Source organism: Calypte anna, chromosome 13, assembly GCF_003957555.1.
Source record: "Calypte anna isolate BGI_N300 chromosome 13, bCalAnn1_v1.p, whole genome shotgun sequence".
Classification (NCBI taxonomy): domain Eukaryota; kingdom Metazoa; phylum Chordata; class Aves; order Apodiformes; family Trochilidae; genus Calypte; species Calypte anna.
Window position 1 is genome coordinate 14,146,738 of NC_044259.1, and position 21,828 is coordinate 14,168,565.

At 38.7% G+C, this 21,828-nt stretch overlaps 1 protein-coding gene across 2 annotated transcripts in view; it reads right to left on the reverse strand.

Moving 5' to 3' along the window:
* SPOCK1 (SPARC (osteonectin), cwcv and kazal like domains proteoglycan 1) overlaps window positions 1-21,828 on the reverse strand; it is a 247,878-nt gene that overhangs the window by 154,106 nt on the left and 71,944 nt on the right. For both annotated transcript variants that reach the window (XM_030459232.1, XM_030459231.1), the window contains exon 3: window positions 13,679-13,724. In XM_030459232.1, the coding sequence (XP_030315092.1) occupies window positions 13,679-13,724 (46 nt within the window). The remainder of the gene's footprint in view (window positions 1-13,678; window positions 13,725-21,828) is intronic.

Sequence of the window (21,828 nt, forward strand, 5' to 3'; positions counted from 1 at the left end):
AGGGCTGGCTTGGCTGACTGTCTGAGAGTCTCTTCAGTTATCATCAACCTGTGTCATTCCAAAGCTTTGCAAGTTTAGGGAACAGAGGAGGTGATGAACTAATTACTTATGTGAAAAGATTCTGATAGGATGATATATCTACTGAACTAAGATTTTGCTGGATTTATAGTTTGTTCCCTGTCATTTTCATCTCCAGCAGATGAGGTGTGAAATTGCCTCAGAAGAAGGATGCAGTACCTAACAGCAGCAGACAGCATTCAGAAGAACTGAACTACAACTGTCGAACTCCAGGAACATCCCAAGATCACTACAGCCTCTGGATCTGCAGATCCTGCCTTGATGGCATATTTGCAGGAAGCAGTGGAACTCAGAGATCTGGCCACGTGCTCATTTTTTAATGGTTTGACCACTGATATATTTCATACTCTGCTATGAAGCCATCCCCTAAAACACCAGCACTGAACAGCAAACACACAAAATAAGGACATGCACAATCCCTCCTGCTTCATGTACTTTGTTCTCTTTGAAACAACTGTGACTATTGTGCTAAAGAGAAGGTAAGAAATGAGCAGGTGGCCTCTGAATCCCTCAAAGGTTTCAGATATTTCTACCAATGTTATCAACATTGCTTTCTACCTTTGAGTTTTTCTCTGCCAAGACGAGCAACTCAGCTAAGTTTAAAACCAAGAAGCTACTTTGCCTCAGATTTATTCAACTATTCTCAAACTATACAATGTCTGTGTGCATCACATCAGTGATAAGGTTTATATCACAATGACTGAAAATGATGAATACCCAAAGAGCACCCATTTCCCATCCAAGTAATGAGGTCTAAGCTAAATTCAAATCACTGTGACTTCACCAAGGTGGCTGCACAGAAGTGAGGGCAGAATTTGACACTGATGTAATTCTGCCTTTGTGTTTTACCTCTTAGTAATCCATTTTAAATCTATTTGTCATACATGTCTTCCAGCGTTAGAAGCTTAAAGGAATTAAAGGAAATTTCTTCTTCTCTCCCCAAAGAGAAAAAGGATGCAAAGGAATAAATGAATTCAGATTTAATGCCCAACTTTAACAGGCAGGACAGGGCAATTATATTATAATTCATTAAAATCAAATCCATTCACTACACATATCTACACCTTAGGCTTTTTTATGTTTTAGACACATCATTCAATGGAAAACAAATGCTACTACTAATTTTTATTAAAATACTCATTAATTCACATCTACCATAATTCAAATGCACAACAAAACATTGTTATTAACTCCCTATTATAGTCTATACAAATATTTTAATGAACTTTTTTATGTAGTCAGCATGTTGAAAATTAATTTTTCAAACTAAACTCTTATCATTGAGGAAATTGCCTACATATAAGAACAGCCTCTTACAATTATTCAGTGCCTCAATAAAAGCCTGCTTGTGAATATTTCAGACTTTAATTTTTAATAATTTATTTTTGAAACACCTCATTGTGCCAAGGCACTGGAGAAACACATGGAGGGATACTCAAATATAGAATTTAATCCAGACACCCCAAAAATTATTTGAAATATTCTCATATGACAAGCCTTTGCTCCAGACATGCTTCTAAATCTTCCCTCCTTGCTTTCTATACCAACTCCCAGGAAACACTATTTTCACCTTGTACTACCTTGCTACCTTAAGCCCATCCCTCCTTTCACTGAATACTAATTAAAAGTGAGTTTAAAACTTCATATATTGAGGCCTGGAGAGTCTGGATTCAGTATTTTAATTCAAAACAATAATTTTTAATTTAAAAGCTTCATAGAGATGGCAGAATTTCAGTTCTTTCAGAAAAGCAAGCAGAAGTCTCTTTCCTCTTTGCTAGAATATAAAAACACCCTGCTAATGGACACGTAAAAATCAGCTATGCCAAAGCAGTGTCACACAGAAAATCCATTATTAAACTATCTGATTATTTTTCAAGGAATCAAACATCATCCACTGCATATTTCATTGTCACTTCTCTCTGATCTCTCTTCCTCATCCCTTCCCACCTCAAAGGAAAACAGTAAAAGTGATGATATCCTGAATTTCCAGACAGACTCCAGCACACTCTTTTCCCCACTGGTGCTTTGCCTTATTCTTGGCTGGGGAACCTTCAAATACTCTGAACTTCACAAGGATGCCACAAATGCTGAGAGGGGTATCTTCCAGGAGAATCCTGCACTCCTGTCTTAGTTATTTTCCTCTGTGTTCTTCTCTTAATTTGAAAGCCTGGCAGAATTTTTTGTTTTTTAAAGTTTCAGAAAACATGGATAAAGCAAGTTCCAAGTATCTTGTGCTGGTGTATAAACTAGCACATCTTAGGTCTGGTTAGCATAGCTGCTGGTGTAAACCTGTCAGCTTTACCTGACTCTGTTTTAGGAAATAAGGTTAAGCACTTATGTTCTGTTCCAAATTATAGCCTGTAAAAAGGAAGTTATTTGCTGTATCATAATTAAAACAGGGTATAAAACTTTCCTTCTTTTTCTCTCTCTTCTCCCACTCAATGGGTGGCCTCTCTCTCCTCTTTCATCTCAAACATTTTTTTCCATTTTGAAAAATGTCAGACTGATACAAACAAGCCTATTTCCAAATCACATCAACAGCTGTGTCCATCAAGAAGTTCAATGCAATTTCACCAGCCCAGCTATCCCTAGGTGTTTGCAATAGTTCCTTATATCAAGCACGCCACACACAAATGAACCACATGACACTAACAGGGAATACAACTTCCTACACATAGTCAAGGGAAAGCAAAGCAATAGAAACTGAAAGAAAATAAACTGCTTTGTAGGTAGTGGAACACCAGCTGATAGCAATTTCTCTTTCAAGCCACAGTAAAGTTAATTTATTTATAGGCATTGGAAAAATGTTATTGTCATGGTCGTGTGTAGGAAAATACACTGGAAGTGCAACTTTATGAAAAAGCAGCTCAGAAGAGAAACATAAAGTTATCCCAAGAACAGAACCTACTGATACAACAGATTTGATTCTAGTTTCTTGTGGTGAAAGTGGACTTGATAGTTACAGATGAAGCACTGCCCCAAAATCTGGATTTATCCCACTTGAATGGCTAAGGAGGCACTGAGAGGATGCGTGTACTTAAGGTGACAAGGCTGCTAATCTTCCCTAGATAAAACAGATCTAATCCCCAAGCAGACATGTCAAGAAGGACAGCAGAAGTCAAATTCTGCTCTTCAGATCTATCTTTTCTGTCCCAGCACTTTAAAAACAATGTACATCAAGTCAGCAAGACCTTTAAAGAAAGCTGTTGGGCAACCACTGACAACAGAGACACGAGGTCCATCAGTATATTGTAACCAGAGACACCAAGAGAAAAGACAGAACATGATTAAATTACTAAACAACCCTTACCAAACTGACACTAGTTTTCAACATACTGTTTTGGGATCTCTTTAGTACAGCACATCACTAGAAAAGAAGGGAAAACTTTTCATTCATCTTGCTGTGTGCTGCTTAGCACCATTTTGGAGTTTCAAGTAATTTTCCAAATGACCAACGATTGCAAATCTCAAATACAAGCAACTAGACTGGAGCAGACATTTTATGCAGTATTTTTAATCTGAGGCAAAAAGAACAGAGGAAAACTAGCTGTGATTCAATTAGTGTTTTGATGACCCAGGCACATAAGTTTACAGCACATGGAGATTTAATGCAATGCTAAATAATGCTAATTAATTTAATGCTAAATACACATGCACTGCCACGTTTTATCTAATGAATTAAAAAAGGACAGTTAACTGATTTTCATCTAAATCTTAAACCTTATGGTGAGATCATTACCTTTTTCCTGCCTGGACAAAACCCCCAACTAAAATCCAAGTGCAGACTCAACTGTAGAAGTCTTCCTGCCTCTGTATTAGAAAGCATGGGAGAGAAGGAGAAGCAGACAGAAAATGGGCAGACTTTTGCCAGTCCCTGTTCCCATTCATGGCCAGGTTAGTTGTCTGGGTGGCTGTTTAAGAACACCTTCAAAGACTCCACGTTCTCTTTTAAATCTCTCTCCCAACGCTAAAGAATTGCTGTTATTCAAAGGCTAAAATGAATCTTTGCTGAAAGGTAAGCATATTGCTCCTTGTTGTATTCACAATGCACAGAGAACAATTCCTCCACTTTGCAGTTAATTTTATTTATGTGAAAACAAGGATTTGAGGTTTTGTTTTCTCTCCACAGAGGAGGTGCTCCTCCTCTTTAGTCTTTCTTCACAGAGTTATTTTTTCTGCAGCTCTGATCATGTCTGCTACTTTTCTCAGGGTACTTGCCAGCTGGTTCACACTGTTCCAGAAGACTGGTAACTCAAATCTGGACAACATATCCCAGGCCAAGGTCTTACTGGCACTGACCAGAGCTGAAGGATTACTCATAGTCACACTCTGCCAGTGCAATATTTGACTTTTTTGCAACAGAATGAAATTGGTGACTCATGTTCTAGTTGTAATCCACTGTAATCCCCTCCACTTTTTCTCCAAATTTATTTCTGTCTGATTGTATTTCATTCTGGTTTGTGCAGATCATTTTTCTTACCTAAGAACTTCACATCTGCCCAGACTGTACTTTATTCTTTGTCTCAGATAATGTCTTAAATTTCTTCAGGCAACTGTGAACTTTATTGCTGAGTTACATTTAATAAGCATGCTGATTTCTGTATCTACAATTTAATGAAAATGGTGAATAATTCTGGACCCAAAATAGATCACAGAGGAACCCAAATCAATTCAGCCTTCTAGCTTGACACTGAATCATTGACAGCTACTACCAGAATGTAGTTTTCCAACTGATTTTGTATCCACCTTGCAATTATTTCTTTTAGACAGTATTTCTTTAACTTGCTTATAAGACAGCAATGTAAGCCAATGTCAGAAGCCTTATTAAAGGCAAGATATGTGATACTGCAAGTGTATCCCTGAGTCTCAAGGCCTGTAAATGTCACAGAAGAAAATTAGTTTAGTTTGACATCTATACAAGCTTTATTCAGCCCTATACCTGCTTGATGCTAACAAATAGGACTTTGATATTTATTCAGTCCTTGTTTTTTTCGGGGTTTCAGATTCAGCTTACAGGATATAATTTCCAGTTTATTCTTTTCTCCAAGTTTAAAAAATAGTCAGGTTACTTGTCCTTTCCCAACATTCTACAATATCATACATTTTCAGAGAGAACTTCTAGTACATCTAAAATTAGGTTTAAGTGAATGGGTTGAAATAAGATCAATTTCAGCTGATTTGCAAACATCTAATTTACTCAGGCATGTTCTTTCCCTAATCAAGAATCTCACACTTCAGCTGAAGATATTAATTCCAAAGCCAAAGCCAAGCCAGGTGACAATTTTAACATTCCCACTGAGCAGTGAGCCATCAGTTTTCTTGATATTTCTCTTCCTTCTAAAACACTTGTAAAAAAATTGTTATTCTTAAATCCTTTCCTCTAAACATCTCCTTTTGTACTTGGCTTTCTGACTTTGGGACTACTCCAAGCGTTCAGCCAAGTTGCACATTCTCTACCTAACTTCTTGCCCCTAAGTCACTAAAAGTCCTGTCATTAACCAAGATTTTGGCTTTGGGATAGTTCATGTATGTGCCTTTCACACTGAGGAAATCCCACTTATCCTGTTTTTTCTTCCTCTACTCTCTTACCTTACCAATTCTCAGTTTACCAAAATCTGATTTTGAAATAACTTCTCTTTGGATATTTTTCCTCTTCCCAAAAATTCTGCACTGGATGTTTGTAGGACTATTGTCACTCCACCTTCTACTTTTATTCTCTACAGGAATTCCTGTTTTCCAATTAGTATCAAATGACAGTAATCATCCATTAACTCACAGGCATGTAAACATGTTTAAATACTGTGCAAATTACTCTTCAGACTGGCTAGTGATTTAAAACTCACTTTAACATGAAGTATAAATCTCCTGCTCTGCCGTCCAATATTTAAGTCAAATAATATTTCAGATCTGGAGACTTCGCCCCTGATTGGTTTGGCCATGTTTAATCAGAATACAACCCAAAGCAGCTAATTCACATAATACCCTGGGGTCTCTCTCACAGTAAAAAAGGAAGGAAGCTTTGGAGGGATGTATTTTCCAAACACACTTCATTTTTAAAGGTGTAGGTAGGTTTTAAAAATGAACTCCTACACACTGAACTGAAGGAAAGGTGATTTTGCTCACTAAGGGAGGTCAACGAGAGCAGGGCTGGGCCCTGTTTTATTCCAAAAAATGTATTTACTTCACTGGAGCCAGATGAGCATGGGGAAGCATGGAGTTCCCTTTAAAAATGATGTCTCCTTCCCAGGCAGTGAAGTAAAACAGTAAAAGGCATCCAGCACCATTTTGACAGAACTAACAAGTGCTCCCCAAGTGCTAATAACATTCAAGACAAGACACCCTACCGATCATGGTCTCAGTTCACAGCACATCAGCCACCAGACAGTCACAGGTAGGAACCCCATCTCTGTCAAGTCTGATGCCATATTTGATGACAAAATTGGTTGCTTACAAGCTTCTAAAGAATTCTAGCACACAAAGACAACCACATGCATCTGCTTGGAGGATACAAGCAGCCATATGTGCTCGGAGGCATTTGATGGAAGACAACATATTTCATGTGCTGCATCCCAGCTATTGTTTCCTGTTGATTTGGTTAGCACGTTCTCAAATTGTACTGATTTACTGAAGATTTACAAACATAATTCACGAGCAGTTGTCCTATGAATAAGCCTCTCAAACTAATTCAACCACAGTCAAAAAATAAATTGCAAAATAAGTTACTCAATTGGAATCTGCCATCTGAGGCACAGTAATAGAAAGCATTTATTATAAAACCAACATATTTGTGCCTAGAGACGTGTACAGTATTAAACAATGCTCTGAAAGGAATTTACTGAGGCTTTTCTGAAGGAACATCTTAACTGGGCTAAGTGAAAATTCCATGTTCAAAAATAATTGTAGGTTCTGTGGTTTTCATCCTGAGTCGAAGGCTTCCTATTATCATCCTTTTTGTTTTGGAAGGCCTACATATTTTAGGCAAATTTTATCACACACAGCTGCAAGGAGCCATTTCTGGAGTCTGGATTTGGCAGTGAGGCACTGGAACACACAGATACAGTTCAGTGCAGAAGGAAGCACGAATGGCAACACAGCCCTCTCTAGATATAAAGCTCTAAATTTGACAAAATCACATCTATGGGGCTGCTGGACTGGGAAAGTCATAGGCTATGCTATGCTGGAGGCCACAGTCCACTCAAAAGCACTATTTCCACTTCAGAAGGGAAGGCATTTTGCTAGTTCAGCTGTTCATCAGTGCTTAAGGGGAATTCTTTGAACAGATAGAGAGGACTTAGAATCATAGAATTGGCTGGGTTGGAAGGGACCTCAGAGATCATCAAGTCCAACCCTTGAACCACCGTTGCGGTTGCTAGACCATGGCACTGAGTGCCACATCCAGGCTCTTTTGAAATATCTCCAGGGACGGAGAATCCACTACTTCCCTGGGCAGCCCATTCCAGTGTCTGATCACCCTCTCCATAAAGCAATTCTAATATCCAACCTAAACCTCCCCTGGCACAACTTGAGACCCTGCCCTCTTGTCTTGTTGAAAGTCATCTGGCAAAAGAGACCAACCCCCACCTGGCTCCAACCTCCTTTCAGGGAGTTGTAGAGAGCGATGAGGTCTCCCCTGAGCCTCCTCTTCTCCAGGCTGAACAGCCCCAGCTCCCTCAGCCTCTCCTCATAGGGTCTGTGCTCGAGTCCCTTCACCAGCCTGGTTGCCCTCCTTTGGACCTGCTCCAGGACCTCAATATCCTTCCTAAACTGAGGGGCCCAGAACTGGACACAGGACTCAAGCTGTGGCCTCACCAGAGCTGAGCACAGGGGCAGAATCCCTTCCCTGGACCTGCTGGCCACGCTGTTCCTGATCCAGCCCAGGATGCCATTGGCCTTCTTGGCCACCTGGGCACACTGCTGGCTCATGTTCAGCTTCCTGGCAATCCAGGCTCCCAGGTCTCTTTCTGCCACTCTGTCCCCAGCCTGTAGCGCTGCATGGGGTTGTTGTGGCCAAAGTGCAGGACCCGGCACTCGGCCGTGTTGAACCTCATCCTCTTGGAATCAGCCCAACTCTCCAGTCTGTCCAGGTCCCTCTGCAGAGCCCTCCTGCCTTACAGTCCAGTCTACACAAGCATGCCTGACCTTAGAGTCAGTCACTGGTAGGTGCCATTCAAGCAGATGATTTCCATGTAGTACAGTGGAAGAGATTCTGGAAATTTTTTTATTCCTCTCCAAGGCAGCTAATGAAAGCCCTGAGAAGCAATATCCCAGTCCAGACTTCTCAGTTACAACTGAAGAGGACAGGGAATAAAGACAGTGAGAATAAAGACAAAGGCTGCAAGACAAGGTGGGAAGGAAGCTCAGAATATTTCTAACCAGGAGATTTTTTTTCCTCAGAATTCCATCAGGCTGGAACACTCAGGATTGTTTCATCAGCCCCTTTGCCTCAAGCAGGGGCAGCATAAGAGGCTCAGGCCAGCTCAGTCCTCTGCAAGCAGCACAGTCAAAATGGGAAGAAAAAACTTGGTAGCTGCTTAAATAGACAATGCCACAGTTTAGGGGGTGGTTTGAGGCATGGATTTGGGAAAAAGTTCAGCACTAAAACACAGTTGAGTTTTCCTTCCCCTTCTTACTGTGTCGTTCTACAGCTTTGCTGTCAGTAATAATGGCAGCTTCATGGTCTAAACATTTTTGGATTCAGAGCTTATGTGTCTGCAATACAAAGTACATGTCATTACTTCTGCAGTTTCTATGCTTTGGGTAACAATTCTTTAAGAAAAGATATATAGCAAGTGAATTGGACACCATTCCAAACTGTTTCCTTCAACTTCAAACCTAACAAAATGTACTTTTTATTTGTCCATTAGTAGCATCTTTCTGCCTGTAGAAGAATTTACTGCAGGTAGCAGGACATGGATTTTTAGCAGAAATTTGCAACTTAAACTTACTTATAATAATTATATATAATGTCTTAATGAATTAATTTTTTTATAAATATGAATAGGTCCAGAGTATTAGACACATTTAATTACCATATCAAAATCTCTGACTTGAGAATGTTAATGCTAAACTTTTTCCCTGATTCCCTCTTGTTTCTCCCATGCAGATGGAGCAGACTAGGTAAGTATGTCAAGTTAGCTGTCAAGCTCCTTAAGAACTCTCAAACGACCTTGTCAGGAAAAAAAACCCACAAGGCTTTGATTCATATTTTAAAATCCTGACTAACCTGCCCCTTCTGCCTTCTGCAACTCTGGCAGAATTGAGTTCAATAGTAATGACTAGAATCATTTTCAGGCTCTATGCTCTCCTGCCTTTTGCAGTCCGAATGCCTTGTTAGCTTGGCTCAGTCAGTAAGATGCTCACCTTTCTGCTGGGTTCAAGATGAATAAAGAACTGGGCTGGTAGCTAGTCTAAAAATAAATAATGATCACTCAAGTATCCTCTGAGATGCAGCTGAACCATTCAAGCTGGCTTCCCTTGCAAAGATGTCTCATGCAAAGATACCTTGTGTGACTCCAGGGGTTGTTTCAGTGAAAGCCAGGTATGCTTTATACAAAAGGAGGTATTTCTTTTCTTGAGCCATACGTGCAAATACTTCTCTCTGCATTGCTAGCTGAAAGCAGACAGGTTGATTACACTGCCATTGTTTGTAAATGTATAATTAAAGAACTCTATCTGCTGAAAAAAGCTAGGTTTAAAACTTATTTATTTTAGAAAAGAACATAGAGTTGGTTGGACCCGGCAGACTCTTCTTCAAAGCATGCAAATGAAGCACAAGCCTAGAAGCAGAACTCTGCTGATTTTCAAAAACTCTGGGTTGATTTTTAAAGCTGTTCAATATATTGAATCCTCCAGCTGCCTTTGCAAGTTCACTTCTGGCAGGTACCAGACACCTTCAGTTACTTCTAAATCCTTCCTTCTCAGCTCCTTCATGGTGCTTCCACATTCTCAGCTCCATACAAAGACTTCACAGTTAGAATATTCAGACATGCAAAATAGATTTTACACATTGAAATCTTGTATGTCTGTCCCAAAGAGTGGCTATTCACACAGGTTAGCTCCAGCATAGCAATGCTAGACTCTGATTTCCTATACAACCCAAGGATTAAGGCCACTGTCTGCTTTCAGTCATCCACTGGAGAAGTTTCTTCTCTTTAATCACTATAGAAAGAATCTTGGTGTTGTGGGGTTATAATTTGCCTTGGGAATATCTCTCAAAATGATGATTGTGTGGTGAGAACACAGAGCTGCTATTGAGTTCACAGCTAGAGCTCCTTACCATTGGATCTGCACAGGCTCCCTGCATACAAGAACCCAAAGAATACAAAATAAAAGCTTTTCTATCTCCAAAATCACACAGGAGGCATTTAAACACCCAAATGCCAAAAGGAACAACATTGAAGAAAATGTTACAGAAAGGAGGATGGAGAAGTAAAGATTAAAGATGGATTAACTATTTTTTTTGCAGCTTGCACTGCATAAAGGGTTTCTTTGCCTCTGTGTGGAAAATGACAGAAATTAAACCTGTGTTTGAAAACACATGGAAAGGAGAAAGAAATCATTCTTTCCTTCCTTCATCACAGCACTTCCTATTAAATGCTACTCTATATCTACACATAAATATAACATAGATACATTTATATACATATGTGTATATATAAACTGAGGATAAGCCTGGGCAGCCCCTGATTTACAGTGCCCAAAGCAGCAACATGAGATGATTTCTCTTCATTTTGTGGGTGATAAAAACATAGGGCTCGGTGGCTAAAGACTTGCATGCTCCATGCATATGTAACTAAACTGAGCAACAAATTATCTTGGGTATTTTTTTGTGTGTAAGAAATCTCTTTAAAAAGGTGAATATTGCAATATTCTAGTCAGGGAAAATTTTACCACAGCCACAACCAGTGATGTCTTTGTCAAAAAGAATGACCTATTAGGCAAATAAAATTGCTTTGTCAGCCTTAAATGAGATGAGCAGCACAGAGATCTCTGGGCAAGGCAGAGGAGCACACTCAGGCTGCATCACTGCATTTGCATTCTGCCTTCTGACAACAGACTGTACTACTCACAGTCTAGGAGAAATTTTACACTGAAAGAGAAATGATCCTTTTCTTTGTAAAGAGACAGGAATCTTTAAGAAAGGTAGGACTATTCGTACAGCTTCAAGGTATCCACATGTATCAATGCTTTGTTTTTGCCCAGAGTCAAACACCTCAGTAGCACCATGAACAAGGCAGTTTTAAAGCATGTCAGTTCTGAATCTTTTTTGCAATATTTTCTCTGGATTTACCTTCTTGGTTTCCCTCCTGGGAAGACAGAGGGTCACAAGGCTGCTGAAAGCAGTAGAAAGGTAAGTTTCATTTGAAGTCAATAGGATTTGTAATCCTAAATCCCTCAAATGCCTTTGAAATTTTCTCTGTGGATATCTGCCTTGACAAAAACATCATCTTCCCTTTTCCTTTGACACTGCAGATCCATTTCCATAAAAACAGAGAATCTGCACTCTTCAGCTCTAACATGGATAAGCTCCCAATGTTATTCCTGGGAGCTTCCTACAGATAATAGAAGGAACAAGTCTGGCAATGAAACACAAAAATTAATGTAAAGTGAAATTTTCAAAAGCACCTTCAGAGACTTCTGATGTATTTTCTTTGTAAACACTTTAGTAGTTTGGAAGATTCGAGTCTCAGCAATGCTGCTCCCTTTTATGACTCCTGTTTGTAAAATAAATGACTGCCAAAGCTCAAATTGAAAGGGAACAAAGAACACATTGTGGTTTCACCTCCTCCACTGGTCTGTCATTTATCTAGTTACCTCTTCATTCATTTGTTCATGCCTTTCTTTCTCCTCAGCTGTTTCAGTCTTTCTTCTCACTTGTGATATGATTCACAAGCATAATTTCATCCTATTTCATTTCTACAGGCATAAAAATGCTTTCTGTAATATGAATTGCTTTTTTTTTTCCTAGGTAGTTATTAAAAAATTAATACCTAATATCCACTGGCTACATCCCAATGGGACTAGAGGTAAATTATGCTGGAGAAGGCCATTGAATTTCCAACTTCTTCCTTCCCTCTGTGTATCACACCAACTGTTTCACCTTGAACCCAAAAAAACACCAACCCCCAAAAAAACCAAACCAAACCAAAAAAGCCAACAACTAACCAACCAAAATGAAAAGCAGTTTGCTTTCAGGAATACCTTTTTTGAATGTAAAATGACAATATTATACACCTAAACAGTCACTTCACATTCTGAAGGGCAATGGAAGTCTCCCACTCCACTATGAACACAGGATTTGGAGGAGAGGATTGTGCAACTGATCTCCATGATGGAAATTCATATGATCATTCATTTCTAAATGAATTTTAGCATAACATCATTTAAAGTCCCAACAAATTTCAGAGCAGAAGTAGATTGAAACTCAGAATACCACTTTGAATAACACTCTAAGATCCTGGTGTTTTGCAGCTTCAGAGGCACAACACTGAATAGTGAATCAAAGGTAGTAAAAGAAATCCAGGACCTAAAAATGCCTCAAATGATGGAAGAAGTCTACCATCTACCTGTGATTTTACAGCTGTAACACCCTTGCCTCATGTATGTTCTCAAGCAGGAGTTATAGGAGCTTCATTGAACGTTACAAAGAGGAGAAATGAGCAACTGTCCAAAAGCAAACAGAAAGCAACTGATCTGCAATTCCTCTTGTGTTGCTATGCTCCAGAGATCAAACAGCTCATTATTGGTTCTACCAAATCAAAAAATGTGCAAAATGTAAATTTTAATATTTATCCTGAAAAAAATACACTCTAGAAATCTTCAGAAGTAACAAAATGTAAGAGCCAAATAGTTTCATAATACACTTTCTGAGGGTGCTCTGGTATAGAATGGTACAGATTCCTAGGGACAAATATAACAAATATGAAAGCTAAAATACAATATTCTGATTTATCAGAATTGTCAATAGCAACTTCTTTTTCCTGGCATGTTTGTTGTTTCCAGTGCCATAATGGAAACAAAAGTTAGAATATTTTTCTTATTTCTTTCTATCCCTTGCTGGCTGGGCTGGAAAGTGTTGAAGTATTGCCATAACTTAGCAACTCACCAAAACAAAGTGCAAAATGTCATTTACAGAATGTAAATTAATGTATCTGAATCAGCAGCCTTTACACAACACATTTCTTTTGAAAAACAGCCCTAAAATTCATACATTACAAGTGACTTCAAAGAACTGGTCCCTTGAGTGTTAGGAAATGCAGTAATTACATTTGTGATTTTATTATGAAAATGTATGTAAAGATACCTGTGTCCAATTGCATGTTAGACTGAGATTCATGGCTACAGAGAACCTTTCTAAGCATATATATAACCACTGAATATGAACTAGAATGGATAGGGACTAAAAAAATGCAGCTGAAAGATGAAGAGATGAGTCAAACCCTGACACATAAATCACCTCAAGCTGTGACTAAATTGGGAGTGAGGTGTAAGTATGAATATAGCTTCAGTAATGCATGGGGGACAGATGGAGAAAGGCAGAAAGTATATGGAGACATTATAAAATAGCAGAAGACAACCACAAAATATGAACTAATTTTACCTTGATCAAAAGGCTTGTTTGGATTCCAGTTTCTGAAATAATCATCCTAAAGGAGAAGGAAAAAAAAAAAACAAAACCTCAGGTAAAAATATAATCAGTCTCTTCAGAATAATTTTACATAACTAAACTAAAAATCAAGTGAACCAATTTGAATCAAATTTATCAGTTCACTTTTGATCCTAAGACACTTAGTTCAAATCAAATTAAACTCTCAACAGGCTGTCTCCTAAAGAGTACTAAATGTATTTAGAACTTCTGGAATAAAAGATTCCTTAGATTCAGCACCTCTTCTTTTCTTCTAAAATCTGTTTCAAAGTATTATCCTAATTAAATATTTTCTAATATCTCTATTATTCTGAATCAATCTACAACTTAGGGGCATGGTCTTCAGATAACAAAATGATCCACACCATCCTGGTGTAGTGAAGGGTTAGCAAAAGAAATAAAATAATTATATACATTTGGACACATATAAACCACAAAATGTGATTGTCACTGTACAGAAACACAGCAATAATTTTGTAAATATTATACTTAATATACAGTAACTTCCAGGAGCACTCGCAGGGAATACTTTTGTCATTGTTCCTATTGTTAAACCTTTTATTTTTCTTAACTCTGATGCAAAGATATTATTCTGTTGCTCTTGTGCTATCCAATCACCCTAAGCTGGCTCATTTGGAGACTTGGGAGGAAGCTTGTCTGTCTTTCTGGGTTCAGACCAGCCCATGGAACCATTACAGGAGGAGTGGGGATTCTCCATGTCCTCATGGTACACCAGGAGACTCTCATCATGGCAGTGGTTCCTTTTGGAAGCCTGATGCCAGCAAACACCCTGCCCAACATGGATAGCTGCAGCCATCTCTCCTGCTCCACCATCTGCTCCAGGCACATTCCCCCCAGGAGTGGAAGGAGCTGGATGGCAGCCTGAATGACCAGCAGGAGAAAATGTGTTTTCTTTCACCAAGGGCTTGGTGCCCATCCTGACTTCATGGCCAGTGATGCTCCACAGTGACAATAAAGATTATTATCCATAATTTCTCTTTAAATACATTAAAAGTATCTTTCCTTCTTTTCTTCAGAAGCATAGGGCTCGGCACCAGAAATAATGAACTTGTCTTTGGATTTCAGTTTTGTTAAAAAAAACCCTCAAAACCTCATTGTCATAGAACACTTTGTAATTGTCTATAAAATACTGCTAATTTCACCAGGCATTAATCACTTTGGAACTGAATATTACTTGTCCAGGAACAAAGTTTTTTGTTGTTGTTTTGTTTTTGGGTTTTTTTGCCTGCTTACATTTTTTCCAAGGTGTTGCTTTTCTGCTGGGTTTTCAGCATCAGAAACTGTTCAATAATTCAGATCCCAAGAAAGATTTCTAACACCCTTGGCATATGGAACCACTTCTGAAATAAGGATTTGAGAGGGGGTTTATCTCAATTTTGGTGTCAAAGTAATGTTTTACAGGAAATAAACCTTCCTCAAAAAGTCCCCAAACCTTTCTACAAAATCACCCAACACTTTTGTAAACCTATTTCTTCTCCTTTTCTCCTTTATGCAGACCTGTTTAGTATCCCTTTTTGAGAACTGAAATTAGAGTATGCCTAAAACCACAGTATGATAAAATAGGAAAAAAGAAAAAATTTGGAAAAAAACCCTACAACATAGAATAAACCTTTGAATCTTTAAATATATTTCAAACTCATTATTACTTATGGGAGTAAATAATGAGTGTATGTACATTAACAGCAGTTCAAAATAGTTTCTGTCACCTGGACAAAAAAACCATAGCAGTCAAGTTTTACTTTATCATGAGAACAGCAAGAACTGCAACTGAATGGTTATGGCACTGTAAAGGTGAAAATCACCCTGTAGATGTGGCTGAACAAAAAAGCTTTCTCTCATTTAAATAGCACCTAATGTAGCAAGACGAACCTCTTTTAGGGAACGGCGCTTCAAGGTCCAACCAGGTGTTCCAGCAGAGACTCACGAACAGTGCTCCGAGCCTACAGCCCACAGGGTTGACTAGCCTGGATTGGTGCTGTTGCTCTGAGAGCGACTGATCTCCCTGCTGGCTAGCTCAGGAGTGAGCCCCACCTGTGTCTCAGGCCTCACCTTTTATTGGCCCCCTGGTCCTGCTCATGCGCAGTTGGGGCCCACCCTAATTGGGCACAGGTGGGCTTGACACAGCTCATGCCACTCCCTGGCAATTAGTGGCACCTGGTTGCCTCGTTACACTACACCTAAAGTTCTGACTTGAGAAATGGGCAGAGTTTTGTGTGAGCTCTCTGCGAGGTGCTCAAAATTCATACATTGTCCTAAAGTGACTTTTCTTATGGAGGAGAAACTTAATATCTCCAAATGGACACCAGCATTTTTCTGAAAACCAGCATGTTGACACAGAAATATTCAGTGCCTAAACATGACACTGAGGGCATTCCAAGGGCATTTCATTCAGTATGATCCACCTACCTTGATTAAAGAGATTTAACATTCCCAGTCATTAAACCTTCCTGACAATGACTGTACAGAAATCCACACGTTTCTGAGCTTTCTACTAGGATAGATACTAATGTGTTTAAATACTAATGCCTGCTGTAACACATGAAACTGTTATGACATTTTAATATTAACATGTTCACAAATCAATATTAACACATTAATAATTCACATGTGCCCATACATTTAATTGGTAACAATATTACAACTTGATCATGATAAAGTATAAAATGAATTATATGTTGTGAATAATTTAACTTGTAAATATCCATAAACAAAAAGGGAAAACCTACCTCAACTTCCTGAATACGTAAGCATTACAAATGAGAAAAGAAAAAAGGCATGAAATAAACAACATAAGAACGTTAACATTCTTCACTTTTCTTCTCAGCAGCCTTTTAAATGCAAAATCACTTATTTCTGATGACATTCACCTCCAAATGAAATAATTTAATCTCTTTTCTGACAGCAATTTTAGTAGCCAAATGACATTCTTTTAGCATGTTTCTCTTGTAAAGCAACAACAACAAAAAATTACTTTCATTTCCATTTGGCTGACAAAAACACCAGAAAGTGTTTTTCCACATACTCATTTGTTACACACCTGGTATATAAGAAAAAAGTTATTTTTTTTCCTAACTGACTTCAAAGACTTTCTGAGTGGACTTTGAAGGGAAGGCAAAACCAGGCACAGATCTATTTCAACACAACAGGTGACAGCTACTGAAAAGTAGTTTTGATGAACAATATTTAAAAATATCTTTCTCCTTACATAAATTCACACCTCCAAGGTTTTTTCCTGTGGTTCAGTGCCTGCGTATGACTCAGTCAATCTTTTAATTAACTGAAGGGACTCTTCACACCTAAAATCATGCATGAAAAGAGAATTGAAACTGCAACCCAAGACTGGATTTGACTCCTTTAGCTCCACCCAGTGTTACAGAAATGTGAGGTATTGGCAGTCCAGAAGTTGCCTTTCTCTCTCACAGAACAAAACCACACTGAAGGGAACAGTTTGAACCTTTAATCAAGTTCTGTAGCACCAGGTCCCTGACAGACTCAGTCTCCCAGCACAGGTAAATACTCAGCTGCCACTTCACAAAAGGAAATCTCCCTCCTGTCAAACTGGTCCCAGCCCAATTTTTGAGGATATTTGAGTTCTGTTCTTTTCTCACTGGGTGCAGAATGAGGCTTTTGGCATAATTCCTTTCTAGCCCATTATAAAGCCTGCCTAGACTAGACATTCCCCTGGGACAGCAAGGACAGACATCTGGCTAGGATGGCAAGGTTGATATCCTGAGATGGTCCCTCTGGCAGAGACCAGCTCATCCCTGATATCCCCTGAGCTGATCAATTGCAAGGCTTGGGACAGGAACTCTCTTTTCAGTCCTGTAGCTGTTCCTCACTTAGCAGCATGGAATCCTATTCCAAGATTTTAGCCTCAGGAAATTTAATGGAGAAAGAAGTTACCATCAAATAACAAAAAAAATTAGAAAAACCAAAATAAATTGTTAGATTTGTGCTACAGTTCTTTACTGGGCTTTTATTATTTTGATTTGAGCAAACAAAATACAAGATTAAACATATTTTGAAATGATTTACATCTATTTTGCCATATCATGCTTAATGACTTGTTTCTTGACAAAATATTCTTTTATCACTCAACACATAGTTATCAAATGCAGCAAATGTAGATTGAGGTGCCCTCAACCAAGTCAATCGTACAGCTAAGTATGCAAAAAGCATTAAAAATGTTAGTTTAAAAGCACACAGAAGTTTTCTTACAGGCAGAACTATCAACTATCAGAAGTCTCATTTATCCAAATTCATAGATTGGGTTCTGACTTGCAAAAAAACCCAACAAAAAATCCCAGCCAACCAAACAAAACAAAAAGCCAAAAAAACCCAACCAAAAATGAACAGACATTAAAAAAATCCTCTTGAACTAAACCTGGATCCAACACAATTTCCTGTTAACCATATAAGAAAAGTTACCAAATAGAAAGTGACCCTAAAACTGGCACATTAATATATGACTGTTCTGCTATTGCCTTCCATATCACAGTAACACCACAGCTGAAAATCTGAAATTAATGGTAAAACCAGATTTATTCTCTTCCCCCCACCCAACAAGAGAATCAACACAAGCTTCCTGTCCTCCTGAAGTCTCAAGTTCTTCCCACCATCTTGCTCCACCATCACTTTCTGGTTTAGATATACCCTAAGACTTGGTATTTTGGAAGAGTTAATGCAACATGGTTAATTTAATGCACAGGCACTCTCTATACTTAAATTTACTTGTCAAGAAGAAGCTCTTGCAAGATGCTCTTGTTTATAAATAGAGCCAAGCATTAGCTAAGTGGGTGCATAAATATTTATATTCTGTTGCATTAATTGAGCTTATAGGTTATTTGTATGAATCAAGAAGAAATGAGAAGCTGATGGAAAAAAACTTCACAGCAAATCCCCCTTTTCTTTTCCCTTCTTTCAGAAGAAGCCCAGGATCCAAGGCCTGGGAAAATGACAGCAAGCTGGAGGAGCATCCATCACAGAGCCTTCCTGAAGGAAATTCATATGCAAAAGCACAACCCCAAGGACTGTCAGATAACCCTCTGGAGGTAAATCTTCATCCCCAGCTCCTCCCAGCCAACAAGACCTTACGTTTCTGGGTGTCTCCAGGAGGGATGGCCATTAACAAGCTTTGCAGCCTGCTTTGTATTTTCCTTTCCCTTCCTCAATCTATGATTAAACCTTTTACCCTCATAAAGACCAGCTGGGAAAAGTGGCAATTACCAGCTCATTGCTTTTTTAAAATTAGTTCTAGAAAGATGCAGCTGCATTTTCTGCCTCTCTATCTTGCAGTAGAGAAGATCATTCCAGCACCGAGCAGTGTGAAAGCACCAGCTGCTGCTTGTTGAAGTCAATCTAGCCTGTTCCATAAATATCTCCCTCAAGGCCTATTCCCTCTTTTAAGCAAATAGTTTGTGTCAGCAAATTATGCATTCCTTAGTTATTTATTTATTTAAAAAGAAGAGAAAATATTTTACCCACCAAGTACTCCAGTGAATAAAGATTTCCCAATGCTGACTGGTGCCCAGAGTCAGCATTAGTGCCAAGAGCTGCTGCAGCCTCCTAAGCACATCAAGACATTGCTTGGTTCTCCTGGGAGTCAGATGGCTTTGGAAATCTGGAATACTTGTGTTCTGGGTCTTTACTTTTAAATTTGGTAGAAGAACCTTTGAAAAGTTTAGGGATAAATTTCCCAGAAAGGCCAGGAGCATTTCCCAGAAAGAGCCAGCAATGCTAAGTGGGGAAATTGGAAGAAACCACCCCAGATGTAATGAAAGGTCTGAGGATGTCAGGACCTCTCTAGAATACTGAAGTTAAACCATTAATAAAAATATAATGAATGCTTTAGCTTAGAATGAAATGGTATAAAGGATTCATACTATATTCATATATAATGCTAAATACATGATTACCTGTTTACTAATAGTGGCATAAAATACACAAATCCTTGTGTGTGTGGCATAGAAAAGCTCCTTGAGCACATGTAACCATCTCAGATGTCCCCTAAGACTCCAAATCTCAGCATATGTACTTTTTGTTCATCTCCCACCAACATGCAAAAGAATTTCTTTTGCTTAACACGACACAGAATGTTTCTTTTTTCTTATTTTCATAAATTAAAAGAGTTTTCTGGTTGGCTGGAGGTTTTTTCCCGTTATATCAGAAAAAAAGATTTGCCATTCCTGCTTTACTTGAAGACTTTTCCAGAAGTTTCCGCAGGCAATGCTAAAAAAGCACAGTTTTTTCTTTACCCAGAGCCACAACAATTCATTGGGGTGGCAAAACTTTCAGAAATGACATTTTAAAATTTGGGGAAAAAAAATTAAAAATAAGTTAGCACTGAGGCCAGCTCAGCCAGAGGAATTTAACCATATGGACTTTTATATAGAAAACTTCCAGCTGCTCTATTGTTTCCATGTGAGGGGGGGGTTGGTGTTGTTGTTTTTAAATGAAGAGACAAATATAGTAAGAATTAAAAATATTTCTTAAAAAAACCCAACCCCACTCTTTGTTTATCTGTAAGAAGAAAGCCAGAGGCTATGTCTACAATGTGGAGGGCAAACAGATGCTTGTTTACTCTGCTTTTGCTCCAAGCTGATGAATAAGAGCCAGCTGTGATCCAGAAGCTGTGTCACTGCTTTAGCACAGCACTGGGCCCATATAACAGCTGATATATTTGGGTGCCTGGAACAATCACACAACTGTCTGCACCAGCTTCTGCTGAAATACCCAAAACTGAAAACAGAAGCCTTGATTTGATTATTCTTTGCTGGTCCTTTCAATAGACTAACTTCAGAAGTACATTATCAACTCTGCCTGAACTATTCCTCTCATCAGCACGTGCTAAAAAGCCTCTCATCCCTGCCTAGGCTTAAATAATTCCTTCTTTTTTTTTTTTTTTTTGTTTTGTTTTATCAGGTTATGCTGCAAGCAGTGAAGCCCCCACAAGCCCAGAAAGCTAAAACTCAGGAGTCTCCCAGGCTCTGGGCTCTCTGACCCTTGCTGCACTGATGTGCTGTACTGTCAGAGATGCTACAACTCCAGGACCAGATTGAAAAACAGAACCTTGGTTGCTTATGTTATAAATTAACAGCACACACCTACCAAGTACAGAGCCTCAGCCACCCAGAAGTGTCTTGGAGGCACTGCAGGGTCACGTTCAATGCACTTTTTTCTCCAGTCATAAATTTTCCTTCCCTGACCTTTCCAAGGGCTTCCCCTGTGGCCATCAGAGGCAGCCAAGGGAGGGATGCTTGCAAGGTTCCAGCTAATGCACAGAAATAACAGGAGTGCCCACTGCATGAACCAAAGCTTCACAAGCTGAGCCCCTGGCCTGATGTTTGTTTTCTCACATGATCATTTGCTTGTTTTCCACTCAGCAAAACCTCTCTGCCTCTATCTGGGATGATTATCATGAGTCTTGGTGAATAGTGGCCCCCACAGGTTCTCTCTCTAGAGAATAATATTGGTAATGTAACAGTCTCCACAGGTGACATATTTAAAACGTGCCTTGCAAGGAGAGCTACTAAACACTTTCTGCATTTTTATTTTCATTCCAAGACTCATATTACATACTTACTAATTGTTTTTAGGCAGCTTGAAAGCCAAACACATTAAGCTTGAAGGTTAGAAAGCCACTGGCAATGTTACTTCACTTTCAGCATCCTTGTTGCTTTGAGAATACATTTCCAGTAGCTGTTGGTGACAGATGTAGTGGCCCTTTTTTGCTGAACATTCAGGGTTTGTGTCTGGAGAACAACTTCCACATAAAGCCATCCTAAAATTACCACAGCTTTCATAAGTGGGAAGTGTTTTACAGTGAATAAAAATTTGCATAATGATTAAATACAAAATTATTTCTTATTTTAGGGAAACTCTTCAGAAATCTGTTTTGTGATAATTGTTATTATTATTTACTATTATGGCTATAATCTCATTTTGAAATAAAGCAATAATTCTCCTAATACCAAAGTTATAAAATAAAAATGAGTAATAAAATCATACTGATATTCCACTTAGATAATCAAATCCCAGCAGTTAAAGCCTACATGGAACAAGCATCAGTTGAATAAAATCAACTT